At 36.7% G+C, this 21,120-nt stretch overlaps 1 protein-coding gene across 1 annotated transcript in view; it reads right to left on the bottom strand.

The window, feature by feature from the left end:
* Positions 1-7,128: 7,128 nt before the first annotated feature.
* Positions 7,129-21,120, bottom strand: part of DNTT (DNA nucleotidylexotransferase) — a 32,951-nt gene continuing 18,959 nt past the window's right edge. The window contains exons 7-11 of the mRNA XM_044662651.1: positions 20,360-20,492; positions 17,807-17,915; positions 14,244-14,507; positions 7,916-7,999; positions 7,129-7,215 (exon numbers count right to left, since the gene is read on the bottom strand). Of these exons, the coding sequence (XP_044518586.1) occupies positions 7,129-7,215; positions 7,916-7,999; positions 14,244-14,507; positions 17,807-17,915; positions 20,360-20,492 (677 nt within the window). The remainder of the gene's footprint in view (positions 7,216-7,915; positions 8,000-14,243; positions 14,508-17,806; positions 17,916-20,359; positions 20,493-21,120) is intronic.

Here is a 21,120-nt window from a genome sequence, read left to right as displayed (position 1 = left end):
CTCTTACTCTAATTTCCACAGGAGAAAACAGAGGCACAAAAAGGAACACACTAATATTCACAAATTTTGGAAGATTGTAACTTTCATTTTGACTCCCAAGTTTAGTACTCTTTGTACCATATCAGTACCTCATAATGTCTTTCCAGTGCCAATCAGAATGCTTTGCAAAGTGTCTGTTGAATGAATGAAAATGAAAACCATTTATGAAATACTTGCTGTGTGTCAAGCATTATAAGAAGCCTGAGGATATGAATACCAAAGTGAGAAAGTCTATCCTCAAAGAGTTTGCATTATCATTGTTGTGGTTATTGTTCAGTCATTTCAGGCATGTCTCATTCTTTGTGACCTCATTTGGGTTTTCTTGGTAAAGAACTACAGTGGTTTGTCATTTCCTTCTCCAGCTCATTTTACAGTTGAGGAAACTAAGGCAAACAGGGGAAGTGACTTTCCAGGATCACATAGCTAGTAAGTGACTAAGGCTATAACTGAATTTCATGAAGATGAGTCTTCCTGACTCCAAGTCCATAACCCCTGTGCTGCCAAGCTTTTTATATACTATCTAATTGATTTAAAAAAAATTCTTGGAATAGTAAGAGCTCCACTGTGCCACCTCATTGATCCCTTACTTTATAATATGAGAAAATAACACATATAGGAAAAAGATTACTAAGGAAGGGTGTTTTGGTCTGGTAATATCAAAGGGATGGTGAGCAAAGCCATAGGGAAGTCAATTGACAAGTTCTTATCAGAAACCTATTGTTTTGGTTGCAGTTCCCAGACCAAGGTAGTGTGGGTAACAATAACAAAACAGTAGAATGCAACAACAAATGGATGGAAGAGGCAAAGAGGGAAGGAATTTTAAGATATCTCCAAATAGATAAATATGAGAAAATACACAGATTTATATAGTATCAATCTCTTGAGTCTGAAAATCAAAAGTCCCAGAGGATGGTTATACCTGCAATTCATGTCAGACTGGAAAATTGTGGCTGAACCCATCTAGGTTGCTTATAGCCAACCTCACAAAAAGTCATTCTTCAATAGCAGAAGAAGTAGAAAGGATAAAGACAAATTGGTAGTCCCCAACCATAAGGTAGCCTTAACTCCATGGCATGAGGAATCAGTAGCTTTGGCCTCATATCTCAGATCTACCAATGATACCCTGTATGACTTTGAACCAGTTTCTCAATTGATCTGTGCTTCTATTTTCATTTGGGGTAGCAATACTAACCTATTTCACAGGCTGTGAGAAATAACTATTAAAATGGATGGGAAGCAAAAAACATTGACTCATGTATACTAGAGCTTAGTACTATGGTGTTGGTACCATCTAATATTTTAGTAATAATTTTATTTCTTATAATAAAAGTATACATGATTATGTCATTATTTTATTGTGATAAAATAAAAATTTTTTATCTTTCTTAATCTGAGAAGCAAGCAAGTTTTCCTTACATGAAATATTATAGTTTTTGTCATTTGTGGTTCTTATCCTTTTATATCAATATATTGATTATATGGAAATATATATACACACATATTTACATATTTTAAAAATTTGTGTCACATACCCTGCCAATGCCATATAATATACTACAACAGACAAATCCTCATTTCTGGTGACTGTATTAAGCAAACATAAGTAACACATCTTTACAGAGGAGCAAGATGCCTTTTATAACTTGGTGTCTGTATCTAGGGGCAGATACATGGTCCGATGGAGGGAACATTGGGCCTAAAATCACAGAGATCTAAATTCAAATCTGGCCTCAGACACTTAATAACTGTATGACCCTGGGTAAATCACTTAGCCCTTATTTGCCTTAGTTCCTCATCTAGAAAATGGGGACACACTGGAGAAAGAAATGGCAAGCCACTCCAGTACTTTGTCATGTAGTGTTTAACACTACTGAATGACTGAAAAACAACAATAGTCTATACTTAGAACCAACAATGCTAAACTTTGAGGCATTATTATAGATTTTATATATATATATATATATATATATATATATATATATATATATATAGAGAGAGAGAGAGAGAGAGAGAGAGAGATTATAATTCCACTTAAACACCATTTTAAGTTTGTTTTCAAATAGACTGGTGACATTTACCAATTTAATCTTCTCTCTTCTAATTGGATGTACTTATGTCGATTGTTTCTGAACAGAAGGAACAATTGTATGGACTTCTTTTTGGGGGTAAAATAAAGGTTAGTTATTCCAAAGTCTCTCTAGTTGGCCATTATTAAAGGAGAGTGATACTGGGATAAAGATGTCAGTGATAGTGTGGTAAAAACTAGGGAAGCACTAGTCCCCATGGGTTTTGATCTTATATTTAGGATTTCAGACTTTCAGAGAGTACAGTTGCTGTTTCTCTAGCTCTTTGCTCCATTACTCTTCTCCCAACTTCCTTGTCTCTCATCTTTCTCTCTAGTCATTGACATTTGTGAGTGTGTGTGTGTGTGTGTGTGTGTGTGTGTGTGTGTGTTGGGGAGGTAGTATTAAAGGTGGAATGTGGTTTTACTACTGAACCAATACCTTGAACTAGGCAAAGAATTTGACAAGGAAATACCTTTTCTTATTCCAAGAATCAGTAATTTAAGACACTCTAATTGGTGGCATACCAGAACTATGAGGATGAAATTTTGGAAACTGTCGATTAATGTGATTTCTGAGCTAATGCTCTCCTAAGTGAAAATCTTCTTTACTCATTCATTGGACAAATATTTATTGAATATTTGCTATCTGCAGGATTCTTTGCTAGGCTCTGTAACTTCATTGTAGGCATAAAGAAGACTTTAAAGAAAACCAGACTTTCTGGTAAATATACTCATAAGAATGAGGAAGTCTTTTATTCAAACAAACAAAAAAAATTGGAGAAAGTTTTTAGACTTATCCTTTCTTTTAAAAGATATAAACAATGGATCTGATTCTTACTTGTGTGCTTTCTCTGGCCTGTGGCATACTCTCACTAGTGGATACTCTTACTAGGCAAGGTTTCCAAGGGACCAACAGTTAAGCTCAACAATGGAAAATAAACATTTATTATTTATCTATGATGAGCCAACATTCTGCTAAACACTAATCATATAGATATGTGGCTATGAGGATGAATCTGTCAGACAAATCCTCTCCTACATGTTTTCTAGGTTGTAACTCCCAGGAAGTACAGGGTCTGACCGAACCACACAAAATATCTGGGGAAATGGACTTGCTTCCTGAGCTTCTCATCATCTGACCCATAGTAAGACAGTCATAGGCATGCATTCCAAGGAGGGACAGAGGACCTTAAAATACCACAAATAAACTTCTGCAAATTTCTCATGGTCTGGCCCTTGCTCTCTCATGGAACTGTAGTTCCAAAAAAGAAGAGAATTGCTGGATCATGCCATAGATACCCCCAAAGTAGTACAGAACTGGCTTAACTACTTATCCCTTCCCTATTAGGTATAGGTTTGGAACTCCTTGTTCTCATCCAGGATACAAGGTCCTGACTCAAAGTTTCTGCTTCACATATTCCACACCTGTTGCTAGCAAGATGAAAAAAAGAATTCTATCCTTTTTTCATCTTCGCTGAGTTATCTGGGCTCTTTTGGGTGGACTGTAGTCAGTGTTGGATCCATTTCTCTTCATCCTTTGCTTTTCAAACTAAATGATTGTCCACTTTTGTTGCACTTCCGTTTTTGTTCCTTAATTTTTCATCTTAAGTTTTCAGGATATGTCATTTTGTATGGCATCTTGGAAGCTTTTGCTTTTCAGAATGTATTGTTACAGTTATTTTATAAATTATCATTTAGATGTATAATATTTTATAACATATCCTTTGCAGTTTCTAGGGATTTCAGAATAGTCTTGAGTTATTTGAATTTGCTGTCTTTTATATTTGGCTGCTTGTAAAACCTGTGATTTGTCGTTGGAGTTGTTAAATTCAACTACCATATATCTTAGAATTTTAAGTATAGGATATTTTTCTTCTAGTAGTGATGTGTGAATCTTTTTGGTTGCTTTATTTTTTCTGCTTTCAAAAGTTCTGGACAATTTGCTTGTATTATGTATTATGCTAAGGTTTTAAATTCATCATGTTTTTCTGGAATTCCTACAATGCTTAAATTGTCTGTACATCCTATTTTCAAGATCAAAATGTTTTTGACTTGTATCACTCTCACATGATCTTTTAATGTAAATATCTTTTTGCTTCTCTTCTTCCATATTTTCTTCAATCTAGCTGAGTATCTTTGTATTCTGAATCTATTATTCTCTCCTTTCAATTTTTTGTTGGAGAAACATGGCCCCATAATCTGATACTTATTTTTCCTGAGAAAGCTAGAAATTTTAATTATTATTCCATTCCATTTTTATGAAGTATATTTCATTTCTATTTTGAACCATTCTAGAATTTGTTAATGCCATTCCATGCTCTTTTAGGTTTTCATAGAATTCTAGGTTTCATGGGGCATCATTTTACTCTCCTTTGCTATTGAGATCACTTTATACTTTCTTTGAGGATGTATTACTCATCCATTTTCCTAATTTTCAGAATATTCTCTGTTGATTTATTTGCTTGAATTTTAGGGTTTTTTGTTGAATTTTATTTCTCCTAAACTCTTTAGTATTTCAGCATTTTTTCTTTATATTCTGTTATTCCTTCCCCTTTGGTGTTGAGTTCATTCCTAGGATTGGCTATAAAGCTTCCTCATCCTTTCACATTGAGGAATTTGTATATTACTGTCCTCAGTCCCTTTCTTAAGTACCTTGGGGAAGGGGCACAATTAGTCCTAATTGGGTTTCGATACCTTTTGCATGAAGGCCAATGCAGCTGCTCACAGAACTCCCCCCATACTCCCATTTCCTTCCCTGGCTCTCATATTTCCTTTTCTGGCTTGACCAAATTGGCATCTATTGTTGTTTATTTCTTTTTGGAATTAGGGAAGGGTGGGAAGGGTGTTTCAAAGAGGATCCCTATAGCTCTAAGCCCCCAAATTTAATGGCTTTACCAGAGAGGAGGCACACTGTGCATAGGATGGGGAACAGACAGGATATAGCCAGTAGTCCCTGCCCTTAATAGGTGAATCTCTTTATAAGTTCCAGTCAAAAGCCTAAAGGTAAGTTTGTATACCTAGCAAAAGTATGGAATTGGGGAGTGGAGAAATGGGAATGGCAGAGGAGCCCTATAAGTTAATTAATAAAGCTTTTACTTTGGTGGGGGTGGGAGGCATGGAGGCTATCCTTTTATCTTAGCCTGTGGATTGGCTATAACTTTCTACATCCTTGACATAGTTTTCAAGAATCAATAGGAACTACAAAAAATGTCTAGCCCACCATATTGATGATGACATCAAATGATTGTCTGTTGAAAGAATGCACAGCTTCCCCCATCCTCTTCCTCCACCTTTCATGTGATTGGAAAAAAAGTAGAGATTACTGTTTAGGGCGAATTTAGTAATCCTAACTATCTATTTAATGGAGTTTCTTCAATACTTAAAAGATAAAAAATAGATTTAGAAGATGGAAAAAGCTTAGAGTATCTTTATCCAAATACCTTATTTTACAGATAAGGAAACTTGGATGTAGAAAAGTTGTGATTAACCAGTTACACAGGTAGCAATCAGCTGAGCTAGAATTTGTAGCAAGGTCCTCTAACTCTAAATCTCTGAACATATTCAAATGTAGCAAAAAACAATCACAACAAAATTCAACCTTATTCTGAATCGTTGATGGCAAAATTATATACATAAAAATTTTATATGTGTGTGTGTGTGTGTGTGTGTGTGTGTGTGTGTGTGTGTATATATAAAACCCTGACCTTCTGTCTTAGGATCAATACTGAGTATTGGTTCCAAGGTAGAAGAGTGGAAAGAACTAGACAACTGGGATTAAATTAATTACTTAGCTAGGAAGTAGTTGAGGTCAAATTTGAACCCAGGATCTCCCATCTCCAGGCTTGGCTCTCTATTCACTGGGCTGCCCGCCTGTCCCTTTAACTGTATTTCAGTGTAATTAGTCTGCCAAATTCCTTCTGGAATCAGCCAAATCTGAGTTCATACAACTCAGTTCATGTTGTAACCTTTAACCCTAGCACAGGAACGTGATTAAAAACACTGAGTTTAAAACAGTTTTGTATATGTTGTTTGTTTGAATACATCTGCATGGAGTAAAGAATAGAGCAGTGATGGTCAACCTTTTGAGCTCAGTGTGTCAAAATTTGCCCCAAAACCGAGAATAACTCATGTGGTGTGTCACTTCAAGAAAAAAAACATAATTTCATGATACTTATAGTTTAAATAACAAAAATGTATAATTGTAATATATAACTATTTAATAAACCAAAATAGGTAAATTAATATAGGTAGAATTGCCATCTATAATGCACAGAGTGTCTACACTACACTACAGCAAATGTTTCATCCTCAACATTTGGCCCCATACTTCTCTGTATGTGGATGCATGTGGCTGCATGTCAGTGCTGACATGGGTGTCATATGTTTGCCATCACTGGAATAGAGTGTTGGACTTGGAATCAGGAAAATGTGAATTGAAATCTTACCTCCAATAATCCTTAGAAATTAACCATGGGTAAATTATTGAGTTGCCCTGAAATTCCATTTTCCCATCTGTCAAATGGGCATAATAATGTTTATAGTGCCTACATCAGAGAATAATTATATGGTTTAAATGATATAATGTATGAAAAGCATTTTGGAAATTTCAGAATAATACATAATGATCAGTTATTATCACTATAAAAGAAAATGATTACATTATAATTTTTATCATGATTTTATTGAGCATGTTTGATTTCACCTGCTTTGAAGTTAAGTGGGCGTTTGTATGTTGGCTTGCAAATCAATTCAGCATGCATTATTTCTGTGAGAGAATGTATTCTGAAAGCTGAGTGGCTGATTCATACAGGCACTGTTGAATTTCAATCTATTCAAAAGCTCGGCACTCACGAGATTTATATAGAGGAAAAAACCCTTTTCAGGAATGATAGATATTTCAGCTACATTTAGTGAATTCGATGCTTTCCTACTACTTTCCATCTACTCCCATAGGACAGAGAAAGAAAAATGATTGAACTATATTCTATGATGAAGCCATTGAGAGATGTTCATGCAATTTTGTCCTAAGCATTTCTTTCCCATGGATGAATGTACTCCAATCCCAGGTGCGCAAAAATTTCTTCTTCACTTTTGGCTTTGAGAAAAATTTTCTGAAAACCATAAAAGAACAATAAGTGAAACTCCAACATATGGAAATATGGCCCATTCTCACTCAGCAATTTTACACTGTAAAAGAATCATGGATTGTTGGAGTTTTCAAAATCCAGAATTTCTATAAAAACAAATTGCCGGCCCTGCGTGGTGAAATTATGAAAATAAGAAGGACTACACTTCTCTTTTAGACATCATCTAATTCAATGCCAATCTATGGGGGGGGAATGCCAGGGGTATTTTCAGGTTTATAATTAGGTTGTTTTATAAAAACAGAATCCTCCCACCTCCCCCACCCACCCCTGCACACACCATAAGTAAATGGTACTGGCAGGCTGTATTTGAGATCAATGACTGAGCAACACTACACTACACTACACTACATTACACTACACTACACTACACTATACACACACACACACACACAACATATACATCCTTACTTTCTGTCTTAGAATCTATACTAAATATCATTTCCAATGGTCTGGGCAAGGAGGGTTGTGACTTGCCCAGGGTCATACAGCTAAGAAGTGTCTGAGGCCACATTTGAACTCAGGACTTCCCATCTCCAAGCCTAGCTCTCTATCCACTGAGCCACTTAATTGCCTCAATACATATATTTTATATGTAACCACATAGATATAATATATAACCTCGGAGATTATGAACAAAGTTACTCATTTCAAGGAAAAACACTACCTTAGTCTTATCATACAGAGCATGGTTATCCAGCATCATCTTCTTCTCATGTGTGGCATACCTCCGTAAGTCTCTTTCAAATTGCTGTGAATTACATGTTAGACAAAAATTCATATCAAATTCAGAATGCCTTCATTATTTAATTATTACTATTTTGTCACACCCAACAAAGAATAAAAATAGTTTCTACAATCAATCTGATAAAGAGGACAAAACATAAATTTCAACCATATACTCACTTTTTTTTTTACCTGGACAGGTGCTGTGGCCAAGAAGAAGTCTAATACACCTTCCAAAGGACTTGTGCTTTAGTATTTCATTGTATTTATTATCTCCCTCTTGTGATCATTCCCTCCAGTGGTCCCCACTGCAACCTATCCTAAGCAATTCAAGACTGTGATCTCCTTTTCTCCCAGATACACATGTCCAATTCAACCATATATTAGGCTTATCTTCTCTCTCTCCCCTTCCTGGTTCATCATTTTCCTTCCTAAAAAGTAGCATCCAGAGCTTAACAGAGTACAGAATACAGGGAGAACAATCACTCTCCTCATTCTGCAAACTCTGCCTCTCTTAATGAAACCCATGATGACATGATCATCTCTCTACTGACTCATACTAAGCTTTTATGCAGTCCACTAAAATTTGTAGGAATTTCCAATATGAATTGCATTCTAGTAAGGCCCCCTATTCCTATACTTTGGAGGCATTATAGATTCATGGATAGAGTACTACATTTAGAATCAGGAAGGCCTAGGTTCAAGACCTTTCTCAGACTCACTGCATGTCCCTGAACAAGTCATTTAAACTATCAAGAGTTAGACCAAACCAGAAACGTAACAGGAAAATATTTAATGAAATAAATACAAATACAATACTTTGTAGATAAAGCTAATAATCAGATTTTCTATGTCAATATGTACACTCAGAGATCTTTATCTACCATTTAGTAGCCCCCATTTTTATTTGAATTTGACATCATGTAGATGATACTAATTTAGATGTAAGATTTAAATTTTTTATTTTTCTTTGATTTGGTTCATTTCCCTGACCTATTTAAGATCTCTCTAGATCCTGGCTCTGTCACCCAAAGTGTTAGCTAACCCTCTCTTCTTTGTGTCCTCTATAAATTTGTTAAGCATGCCATTTATGCCTTAATCCAAGTCATTGATTAAAAATGTTAAATGAAAAATCTTAACATTAAAAAATGGGAGAAGGCACATAGTTTATGAATTGTGGAGTCAATATGAGTCAACAGTGTGACATAGCCACTAAAAATAAAAACACACAAAAGTAATGTGATCTTATGCTGTGTTAATAATAGCTTAATTTCTAAAACCAGGGAGGTAATAATTCCTTTGGATTCATGAGATCATCTGAATTCTCTGTCTTGATGATATCAATGTTTCAAGGATGTATTTTGAAATAGAATGTCATTGCTGAAAGAGAATTGTAGGAAACTCAGATTCTAGACTTAGCTCAGCTACACCTGAGACCCTGAGCAAACAGCTTTGTCCCTAGGCCTCAGTTTTGCCATCCATAAAATGACAGAGTTTATTAGGTCACCTTTGAGATCCCTTCTAAGTCTAATACCATGGAAAGTCCATGAAAATTAGGACTTGGGGGACAGCCTGTTGTATAGACTTTCAAGGTTTGCAAAGCATTTTTTATACATTAGCTCATTTGATTCTCACAATAATCTTGTAAGATGGAATGTTATGGGAATTAGTATACCCATTTAACAAATGAGAAAACTGAAGACCAGAGAGATTAAGTAATTTGCCCCGAGTCACATAACTGGCAAGTGTCTTGGGAAGTCTTCATTGCTTGGTTCTAGTCATATCCTATGCAGAGCTTGAGGAAAGGTTGATGCCTTAAAAATTGGCTCTCTTACAGGAGCTTGCTTGACTAAAGGTATGAGATTAAAGGTATGAGAGTGGTAAGATAGAGCCCCCCAAATGAAATCTCTGACAATCATAGAAATGAAAATGATGTCCTAATGGGAATAACTGTAGCCAAAAAAGTTGGAGATGGGGCAGGTGGAGAAAGGCCATGAAGCAGAGAGTGGGGCAAGGAAGAGGGATTTGAGGCAAACTTTGTTCAAAGCTGGAAAAGCTCATAGAACTCCATACTTCTGCCCATCTGGAATGAGGGAGGAACCAAATGAAATGATATCATCCTCTGGTTGTGAGAGAGCAGATTTCATGAAGAGAAAGGAAATGTATCTCAGAAGAAGCATCCTCCCTGAAATATGTCTTAGTGTAGTGATGTGTTAGACACAGTACTCTTTTTAAAAATTACTTTTGAATGCATCCTAATGGAAAGGAACTCTACAGCTAGAATTTCCTTTTACTGAGGAAAAAGGGAAATGATTCAAAATAAAAGCTGTAGATTCCCAGGAGTCAATGTGGTATTGTGAAAAAAACATTGGAATTGGAGTGAGAGGAGGTGGCTTTGAATCTTATCTCTGCCATTCATTACTTGTGTGACCTTGTACAAGTCCCTTAACTTCCCTGGATCTTAGTTTTCCTGCATATAAAATGAGAGATTATATCTAGTGTCTTTTTCTATTTCCATGATACTATGTTTAATAATAATAGAGAGCATTACATAGTGTCTTAAGGTTTGCAAATCATTTTACATACAATATTTCATTTGATCCTCACAAAAACCCTGGGAAGTAGGTGCTATTATTATTATTATCCCAATATTACAGATGGGGAAACTGAGGCAGACTGTGGTTAAGTGACTTGCTTTGGGTCACACAGCCAATAAGTGCCTAAAGCAGGATTTGAACTTGGGTCTTCTTCTCTTCAAGTCCAGCACTCTATCCACTATGCCTCCTAGCTGCCACCTATGTTTACTTTGGACAATAGAAGACTTAGGAGGAACATGAAAACCTTCTTCAGATATCTGAATCACTTGGAAAAGGCATTAGATTTGTTCAGGGAGCAGAAGGCAGAACCAGGAGCAATGCACATAAATTGCAGGGATACAATTAAAATTGACATAAGGACAAAAAATCTTCCTCAAGAGGTGAGTCATCTCAAAGTGGAATGGATGGCCTGAGAAGGAAGTAGAGTTTGGGCTGCCTAGAGGTCTTCAAGTGAAGGCTGGATGTCCAAGACTGTAGAAAGGAGTTTTGTTCAGGTATATGCTGGACCAGATGGCCATTGACATCCCTCTGTTTAGCTCTCTCATAACTACTTTTCCCTGTTTGATTTGGGGCTGGCGCATAGTAATTTCTTTTAACATGAGCTCCTTGAGAACAGACTTTTTTTTAACTTTCCTTGTATCCCTAGTACTTGGCATGGTGCCTGGCACATAGTAGGCTCATGACTTCTTGTTGAATTATTGACTTAAATAAATGCTAATTGACAGAATGGCTCATTGACTAGCATCTAGTTTCTCATCCACATAGGGAACAAAGATATGACTTGTAGACAGACAAAGCCTAAAAGAGATTGGTGGCAGATTGGGATATCTTGACCACCAGGCCATCTAGAGATTGGTAAACCCTAAAGGTTGTCCTGGGATTACAGTCGGGGTCATGGACTCTCATAAGCCGGAGACAAAACAAGGATAAAACAAGTGAATTACCTGTTTTAGATGCAAGCAGAACTCAGGGTTAAAAAAATATCTAATGTACGTAAAAATAACAACTAGAAAGTATGGAGCAGGTACTAGTTTCTATTCTTCCTTTACAGGCCAAGTAATAAATCTGATTGTAAGTCATAGAGCTCTTGATCTCTAATTTAGATGTTTAAAACTTAGATTGCATTTCTCCATAGAAACAATAATGCTGATCCCTTCTCCTCATCCCAGCCCTCACATTTTTGTCCTTCTGGTACTTTGAACTCAGAGACATTCTTATTGCTTCTGTTGAGAGCAAGGGAAGTCTCTGCCCCTTTTGCAGTATGTCGGAGTTGGGTTCAAGCAGTTCCTTATCTGTCTCTGGGGCAGGAAATTTGTTTCTTGTAGAATGTTATAAATGGCGGCTAGGTCTGTGGTACTATTAGTTGGGTTCGTTCAATGACATTACAGGTTAAATTGGTTTTTATGAGCTGCCTTGTGATTCTGTCTTCCATTTATAACTCTGTCCGCAGGACAATGGGCTCCAAATTCACACAATTGATTTACAATCAAGAAGACTTCTTAAGATGGTTTCCAATTTAGGAATCAGTAAGAGAAATCTGATTTCTTTTTGGTAAATTTGGAGAATTGATTCAGTTTTAGTAGAAATTGGACCTACTATTGATTACATGAAACTGAGATGCTTTTACAAGAATAAAATTAAGATCAGAAAGGTAGTGAATGGTGGGGAAAATATCTTTATATTAAATATCTGATAAGGTCTTATATTGAAAATATATAAACAACTAGTGGAAATATATAAAACCCAAAGGAATTCTTTAATAGGATGTTGCTTGAAAGATGTGAATAGTTGTCAAAGGAAGAACCACAAATGATTACCAGCCATGTGAAATGGTCCAAATCAGTAATAATGAGGGAAATGCAAATCAAAACTACCCTGAGATTTCATCTTCCACCCAATAAACTGGCAAAGATGATAAAAAGATGTGAGTAGTCAGTGTTTAAGCGGTTATAGAAAGATTTGCTGTTGTTCAACTGTGTCGAGCCCTTTATAACCCCATGGACCATAGCACACCAATATTGTTCATGGAATTTTCTTAGTAAAGATTCTAGAGTGATTTGCCATTTCCTCCTCTAGTACATTAAGGTAAAGAGAGGTTATGTGACTTGGCCAGGGTCATATAGCTAGTAAGTGTCTGACGCCAGATTTGCACTCTGATCCTCCTTACTCCAAGCCTAATTCTCTATCCATTAAGCCACGTAGCTGCCTCCTTGTAGAAAGATAGGCAAAATTAGTAATGCACTATTTCTGGAGCTGTGACTTAGTCCAGCCATTCTGGAAAGAAACTCAGAATTATGTGAAGAAAGTATCTAAAATATCCATGCCATTTGACTGGGAGATTCCATTGCTAGGTCTATACCTCCAGGAGGACAAAGACAAAAAGAAAGGTCTCATACACAACAAAATAAGTTTAGCAGAACTTTTTACGGTAGCAAAAAATAGGAATAGTAAGGAAGGAAGCAGGTGCCTACCATGTACCAATTGCTATGTTAAGAATTTTGCAAGTACTATCTCATTTGATCTTTACAACAATCCTGTGGGGCAGGTGCTGTTACTGTCCCCATTTTATGGATGAGGAACTGAGGATACAGAGGATAAGTGACTTACCCAGGGTTAAACAACTAGTAAGTATCTATGAAGGGTTTGAATTTATGACTTCCTGACTTAAAGTGCTGTGCCTTATATACTAAGCCACAGTAACAGTTTCCAAGTGTCCACCAAGGACCACTAAAAGAACATTTAGAATTATTAAAAGTGGCAGAATATAATGGAAAGAGACCTAGACTAGGGTTTATAGTGACACCTAGAGTTCTGGTCTCTGTTCTGTCACTAAGTATTCAATAATTCTGTAGAGTCACTATATTTACATTTTTAGGTCTCAGTTTCCTTGTTTGCAAAATAAGGCACTGATTTATGATCTTTAATTTCCCTTCAAGCCCTAACATTCTGAAACTTAGGAGAAGGAAGAAGACAAAAAAGGCAAATAATTTACTCAGGGTTTCATCATCATAAGAGGCATAGCCTGCTAGACCCAGGTTTCTTGACCCCATTGTTTTTTCTATGACTAAAAGCAGTAATCCTTAAGTTTGCAGAGTATTCTTCAGTTTTCAAAAGTGGATCCTCACAGGGTATCTCTATGAAATATGAAGGCTAGATATTCCCAATCCCATTTTAAAGAAGAGTAAACTGAGACTCAGAGAGGTTCAATAACTTGCCCATTATCACACATCTAGTAAAGGATAGAACTAAACCTAGAAACTAGGTCTTCCAGTTTCCATTCCAAAAGACTCTCCATTTCCTTTACTGTCTGTCTTGAATAAGTCTATGTGAAAACAATCCTATTCAATAAGGTTTCTCCCAAAATTGTCATTTCCCTGTGCCTAACTGCTGAAATCTTGCAAAGATTAAAATGAGTTGGGGGGGGGGCAGCTGGGTGGCTCAGTGGATTGAGAGCCAGGCCCAGAGATGGGAGGTCTGGGTTCAAATCTGGCCTCAGACACTTCCCAGCTGTGTGACCCTGGGCAAGTCACTTAATCACCATTGCCTAGCCCTTACCACTCTACTGCCTTAGAACCAATACCCAATATTGATTCTAGGACAGAAGGTAAGGGTTTTAAAAAAATGAGTTAGGGGTTCAAAAATAGCATCTCTGTAGGTTCCTGAAAGACTTACCCTTGAGCCCGACCAACCTAGCAGAGCAAATGCATACCGATCATATGGACAAACCACCAAATCCACACGGATGGCCTTCCAGCTTTTGGCTTCACTCTCATTAGACCCTGTAGACATTTCCCATTTGCTCTTGTCTTCCTTGTAACGGTATAATTTTAGAATCAAAAAACACTTCTGAAAATGGTCTAAGGCATCAATCTTCCGGCTTGGCAATTTGAGGTCTTCAAATGTTGACTCTATGAGGTCACAGTACAAAAGTAACCCCTAGAAGTAGAAAGCAAAAATATTTCATTATTCTTTCCCAGATTAATAGGAAAGCCATACGTTTCACATTGAGAATACTTGGAAGAAACTTTGTTTTTAAAAATGTTATTCATTTAAGTACTATGTATCCTGCCCTTCTTGCTCCTGGGAAAGAGGAAGGAAAAGTCACTGTTTTTTTCCACTTTGCAGAAGAGGAAACAAGAAAATAAGAGACTTAACCAAAGCCAGTGAAACTGTATGTAAATGTAAGACTAGCAAGACTGAATTGTCTGAGTCAGCAGACAATTAAGTTTTTTCTTTTTCTTAAAAAAAGATTGAGAATCATAGAATCCCAGACTTGAAGGGGATGATGGTTACCTCATCCAATCTGCTACCTGATTCAGAAAAAATATTTTAACTTTTTTGAGGCTTTATAGCTTTTAAAGTGCTTTAGCAATCAATAAATCAGTGAGTATCTATTAAGAGGCTACTATGTGCTAGTTAGTGTGGTGGTGCAGGAGAAGTAAAGACAAAAAGGAAACAATCCTTCTCAAGGGATTATTCTATGGGGGAAACAAATTAGAATAATAGTGCATTATTATAGTATTATTATTATACATGTGTCATACATATGTGTGTCATATAATAAATAATGCAAAATCAATTAAAAAGAGTTAAATACAAGGTAATTAGGGAAGGAAGGAACTAGCAATTGGGAGGAAGCATGCATGAGAAAAACCTGAGTATAGAAGTTAGTCTTTGAGCTGCATCTTGAAGGAAATGAGGGATTCTATGAGGTAGAGGTAAGGAAAAAATGCATCCTAGGCTTTGGGAAGGTCCAAGGATAAAAACAAGGAGATGGGAGATAGAGTATGAGCAATTTTAAATTCTAGTCCAAATATTCCCTACTATTCAGAATTTTGGATTCTTAAATGTTTTCACTTTGATCTGTGTGAGGAACATGGAGAAAGTCAGTTTGCATGGACTGTACAATATAGGAAAAGAGAAAATGGATAAAGGAAGTTGGAAAGATAGATTGGAAGGAGCCAAGAAGGTGGAGTAAAATGAATCAGTACATCTTCTTTCCCCTAAATACTCTTTCACACCTAAGGAGCAAAGGAGGGACTTACTTCTAGCCTCTAGCCTAGAATGATGCCTATTAGAGCAAGAACAAGGGCAGGAATCCCAAACCAAAGAAGATCCTATAGTTCTGTCATTCTGATAAGCAGAACTTTCCAGTTAGTTGATAGTGGCTAAGTCAAATAACAGCTGGCTGCTGCTCAGACCCAGACCAGGTCAGGTTTTTGAACTCGCAAAGTTCAAATGAGGAGAATAACAATAAGATCTTGCCCTGAATCAGAACACTTTGGGAACACAAAGTCTGAGCTATCCCTAAGATACTGAAATAATACAACACTTAATACCCCCCCCCAAAACAGCAACAGAACCAGCCCAGACTTTCTCTCCACAAGTGCTTAGATCTTGGCCCTAACATTAAGTCTGGAGTTAGAAAATAGTTTGGAAGAATGAACAAACCAAAAAAAAAATCCCACCATAAAAGCTATTGTAATAATGAGTAAGCTTAAGACACAAACTCAGAGGAAAAGAATAACTCCCAAACAACTACAAGCGAAGCCTCAAAGTAAAACACAACTCAGGTATAAAATCAATCAGGATTCCTGGAAGATATGAAGCAAGAGTTTTTTGTAAATGAACTAAGTAGTACTGGAAGAAAAAAATAAATAAACAATAGCTATATTAAGAAAACTATAAAGGGAATTAAGCTTAGTACAACAAGCACAAAATCTTGCTCATGGAACAAACTTTCTGAAAATTAAAATGGACCAAATAGAAGCCAAAGGCTCCATGAGACAAGAAATATATTTTTAAATTAAAATACTAAAAAAAAATAGAAGACATAAGCTATTTCATAACAAAAATAACTGACCTGGAAAACAGATCAAAGTGAAAACATTTAAGAATCCAAAATTCTGAATAATAGGGAATATTTGGACTAGAATTTAAAATTGTTCACAAAAAACCACAACATGGATTAGTCATCTGTGAATAATTGAGAACTGACTATATAAGTAAGTCAATTGAAATTTCTTTTCCCAGATTACTAAGGGAAATAGCACCTATCTATTTTCGCTCTTCTGTATAAGCACAGAAGATTATTTAGAAAATAGGACACATAAAAACCCTTCTTTTATCAAATGAATCCTAAGTGTAGTCCATGCTGCTGGGGCTGGGGGAAGGTTAGTGGATTCCTTGAGTTCAGGAGTTCTAAGCTACAGGAAAACTAAAACTAATTGGGTGTCTACACTAATTCCTGCTCCATGACGGTGAGCCCCTCAAGAGGCAATCAAGCTGCCTAAGGAGGGATTAACCAATCTAGGTCATAAAAATGGAATAGGTAAAGCTTCTATGCCAATCAGTGTTAGTTTGGGGTTTGGGAGTGGCTGCTGCATGTCTAACCTGGCTGGGACAGTTAGGGAAACAAATTAGAAAAAGATCTTGCTGAGGCTGAAGATGGTTGCTTCAGAGAGGTGGTTCTCATATTTCCTCATAAAATAGTAGAAGAAGTTGAGAGCAAAGCTTCAAAAAATTTTTGATCTGAACATTCCCAAGGTGTTTTCTTTATTTTTGTTTAATTTTTTGTGAATACTAAGAATATAAATAATATATTTATGGTCAGAAAACACCTTTAAGAGTCATGTTGGTGAATCTATGGCATGTATGCAGGCACATGCCAGAGAGGGCTGCTCCCTTCCCCCTCTCCATGCATGCCTGAAGGTATTTCTTACCTTCTCTCTGCCTAGAAGCCCAATCAGAGCACTTCCTCCTTCCCGTGTCTAGGGTAAGGTATGGGTCTCATATGTGGTATGAAAGTTTCAGTTTGGGCATTCAGTCTCTAAAAGGTTCTCCATTACTGTTATAGAGCATCTTTAATCACATCTTTGAAAGTAAAGCATTTGGGATGATCCTAGCCCTTATATTTTGCCATTAATATGATTAGCAAAGAATGACCAAGACAAACATAAAGAAGAGATAAAGCAGATATTTCTCAGGCTAAATCCAGTGGTGCTTATATAATATTCAAATAACTAAGCATTCCTTACAGATATTATTTTTAAAGAATGTTTTAATTTAATTTAATTTTCTCAATTACATGCAAAAACAACTTTTGACATTAATCATTTTGAGCTCCAAATTCCTTTTTTCCTACTCCCTATTCCTCTAGAAGTTAAGTACTTTGATATGCATGAAACATATGTAGTCTTGCCAAATACATTTCAATATTTAGATTAATTTTTTACCTGTTTTTTCCATAAGTCAGTAACTTTCTGTAAAAGCTGGTCTTCTTGCTCTTTTTCAGCTCCTGGGCTAGTAATCAAAAAATCTACATCATGCCCCATCTCCTTTCCCCTAAGAAATCAATGAAAAAACACAGTAAGAAGCCTTAATTCTCATAAGACACCAGCTCTAATCCAAAGAAACCTTTGTTTCCATGTCCCCAGTCTAACTTGGGGCTCAAAGTATTAAGTGATGGTAATATTTGTAAGCTTCTTTAAGTAAATGAATGAACGAACAAATAAATAAATAAATAAATAAATAAATAAACAAACAAACAAATAAATAAATAGGTAAATAAATGCATAAAATGTTTTCATTATTGTTTAGTTGTATCTACGTGGATTGATAAAATTCATTGGTCCATGTGCTAGAAAAGGAGCATCATTTTTTGCAGAAAAGTCAGAATATATAATGCTCTCTGTATAGGCAGAAAGTCAACAATTAACACCAAAGCTGGTCTATACTAAAGTAAATGAAAATTGTCTTTCTAACATTGCCTGTGCTCCTTTTTCTACTAATCTCCAGCCTGAATTACTGGAAGAGATCTCACAGGGATGTTGAAGGAGAGCTAGTGAGCAGGTAATAATTCTTTTCCTGTATTGTTGACTGGGGTAGTCAGAATGCAAGCAGGATCATTCAATGGAAAGACTTTTGGTATGGGGTCAGATTCCTGGATCCAAATTCTGGCTCTTAATCTGGTGGAAAATAGGGTGATATGGTGGGTTTGGAATGAGAGGAGTTAGATTCAACTCCTGATTCAGTTACTTACTGCCTGTGTGACTTTGGCAAGTCACTTCTGGGCCAGATGGCCTCAAAGTCCCTTCCAACTATAAATCTATGATTCTTTACTTGTACAAAAATATTTGTAGCTGTTCTTTTTGTGGAGGAAAAGAACTGGAAACTGAAGACATGTCACTCAATTGGGGAATGGCTGAATAAATTGTGGCATATGATAGTGATAGACTACTGTTGTGCTGTAAGGAATGATGAACAGCATGATTTCAGAAAGAACTGGAAAGACCTTCATGAACTGATGCAGAATGAAATAAGCAGAACCAGGAAAACGTTGTCCACAGTAATGTTAATATTGTAGAATGATCAAATGTGAGAGAACCAGCTACTCTCAGCAATGCTGAGATCCAAGACTATTCTGAGGGACTTATGACAAAAAAATTCTCTCCAGAGAAAGAACTGTTGGAATAGGAATACAGATGAAAGCATACAATTTTTCACTTGTTTATTTGGGTATGCATTTTGGGGCTTTGGTTTTATAAGATTATTCTCTTACAAAAAAGAACAAGATGGAAATATTTTGCGTGATAATGCATGTATAACCCAGATTGAATTGCTTGCCAGTTCCAGTGGGGAGGAAGGAAGGAGAGAGGGAGACAATTCGGATCATATAATTTTGGAAAACATAAGTGGAAATTTATTGCATGTAATGGTAGGAAAAATTGTTTTAATTTTAAAAAATCTATGATCCTTGATCCTTGAAGATTATCCAGGAGAAAGAGAATGAAATTTACAGGGTCAAGAGCTTCAGAGAGGTTAAGGAAGGCAAGAGAAAGGCAAGAACTGAAAAATGGCCATTGAATATGGTGGGGATCGTTGCCAACTTGATAGAGACGCATTTATAGTAGAGTGGAGGGAGACTGCAGGAGACTCAGGAGATAGTGAGTATTGAGAACGTGAAGGGATCTGATGTAGTCTGCTTTTTCAGGATGGGTAACAGTGAAATAAAGGAGATCAATCCAGAAACTAAGTATCTGAAAAAGTGAAGAGAAGACTTTTTTGGTTTTGTTTAGGATTAGAGATGCCTGCTCATGTTTTGAGATAGATTGGTAGGACTGAAGATGTATGAAAGAGAAAATTGGGATAAGGCCTTGAATGTGGAAGGAGGGAATGCAAGGTAAGGAGATTAGTACTAGTGAGTTATTAGAATATTTCTTCTGGGAATGGAAAGAAGGGGAGGAAGGAATCTGAGGTTTGAGAAACAGAGAAGGGGAACTGAGGGTGTTCATTTTGGATGGCCTAAATCTTATCAGTATTGTAAGAGACTGGGTCATTGTTTTACTGTAGTGGTGGTGGTGATGGGGTAGTTGGAAGAAAGGGGGTTGGGAGTCAGAGAAGAGAGGAAAGGTTCAAAACATTTCTTGTAAGAGATTAGATAAGGAGTAATAAAAAGTCTGTCAGGTAGCATCAATGAGCTAATACTTCAAATTGGCAAATGGGGTGGATGGGATAGACCTAGGGCAGCACTGGCAAAGATGTGGCACATGTGCAGAGCCTGCACTTGGGGAGCTGCTCATTCTCCCCCTTCCCAGCACCCGAGGACATTTTTGGCATGCGCCACCCCTCTCTCCAGTCACCCAAGCAAGTACTTTCTCCCTCAACTCTGTCAGCCCAGGGACTCACAGACAGCTTGAATTTTCCCTCTGGGTACTCAAACCAGGAAAAGGTTTGCCAATGAGGATCTAGGATAATGGTTAGTGAAACAGTCAATGGTGCTTCTTTACCTTCGGAACCCTCCTGTTATGGTGACTAAGGCATCAGGCAAAAAAGTCCAGACTGCGTCTTTAACTAGCAAACTCACTGCATCTGCTTCTGCCTTGGACACACAACCAATGAGGTCTTCATAATAGCAGAACCCTGAAAAGAAGTTTAACATATCAACTGAAGAAAAAGTAGCAGATGATGTGGGAAATGTCCCAGGCTAAGCTGGAAGTGAACCAGGCAATCCTGTAACTCTCCTGGATGACACAAACGATACTGAGAGTGATCATTTCTAGTTAATTAGACATTTTCCTCTGAACATTTAAGAACAATTTTAAACCATTTACCAGTGAGTTGTCATTTGCTCGTCCATTGCCTTTCTTCTGCTCCAAGGTTGCCCCATTAACATTCTTGCATAATATGTTGTAACTTTGAATCTGGCATAGATGAAGGGACTTTTTAAGAGTTCTTATGTAGTTGTGTGGTTGTGAGACATAAAACTTGCGTGGTCTCCGAAGAATCAAAAATTAATATCATACAGAGGGCAGGATCATAGAATTTGGGAATTCAAAGGGACCTTGACAGTCAGCTCACATAAAACATATGCAGAAGGAATGCCTCCCATAACTTAAAATGGAGAGTTTGTGGGTCTGAGGAGACTATCACATACCTCTAACCAAAGTGGAATTTCAAAGAACAGATGGGATATGGCAAAATAAGATTTTTTACTTTATATATATATATATACATATATATATATACACACACATATATATATATATAT

This window comes from Gracilinanus agilis, chromosome 2 (genome assembly GCF_016433145.1).
Source record: "Gracilinanus agilis isolate LMUSP501 chromosome 2, AgileGrace, whole genome shotgun sequence".
In the NCBI taxonomy this organism is placed as follows: domain Eukaryota; kingdom Metazoa; phylum Chordata; class Mammalia; order Didelphimorphia; family Didelphidae; genus Gracilinanus; species Gracilinanus agilis.
The sequence above is the reverse complement of the archived record's forward strand: the minus strand, read 5'-3'. Positions and strand labels throughout refer to the sequence as shown.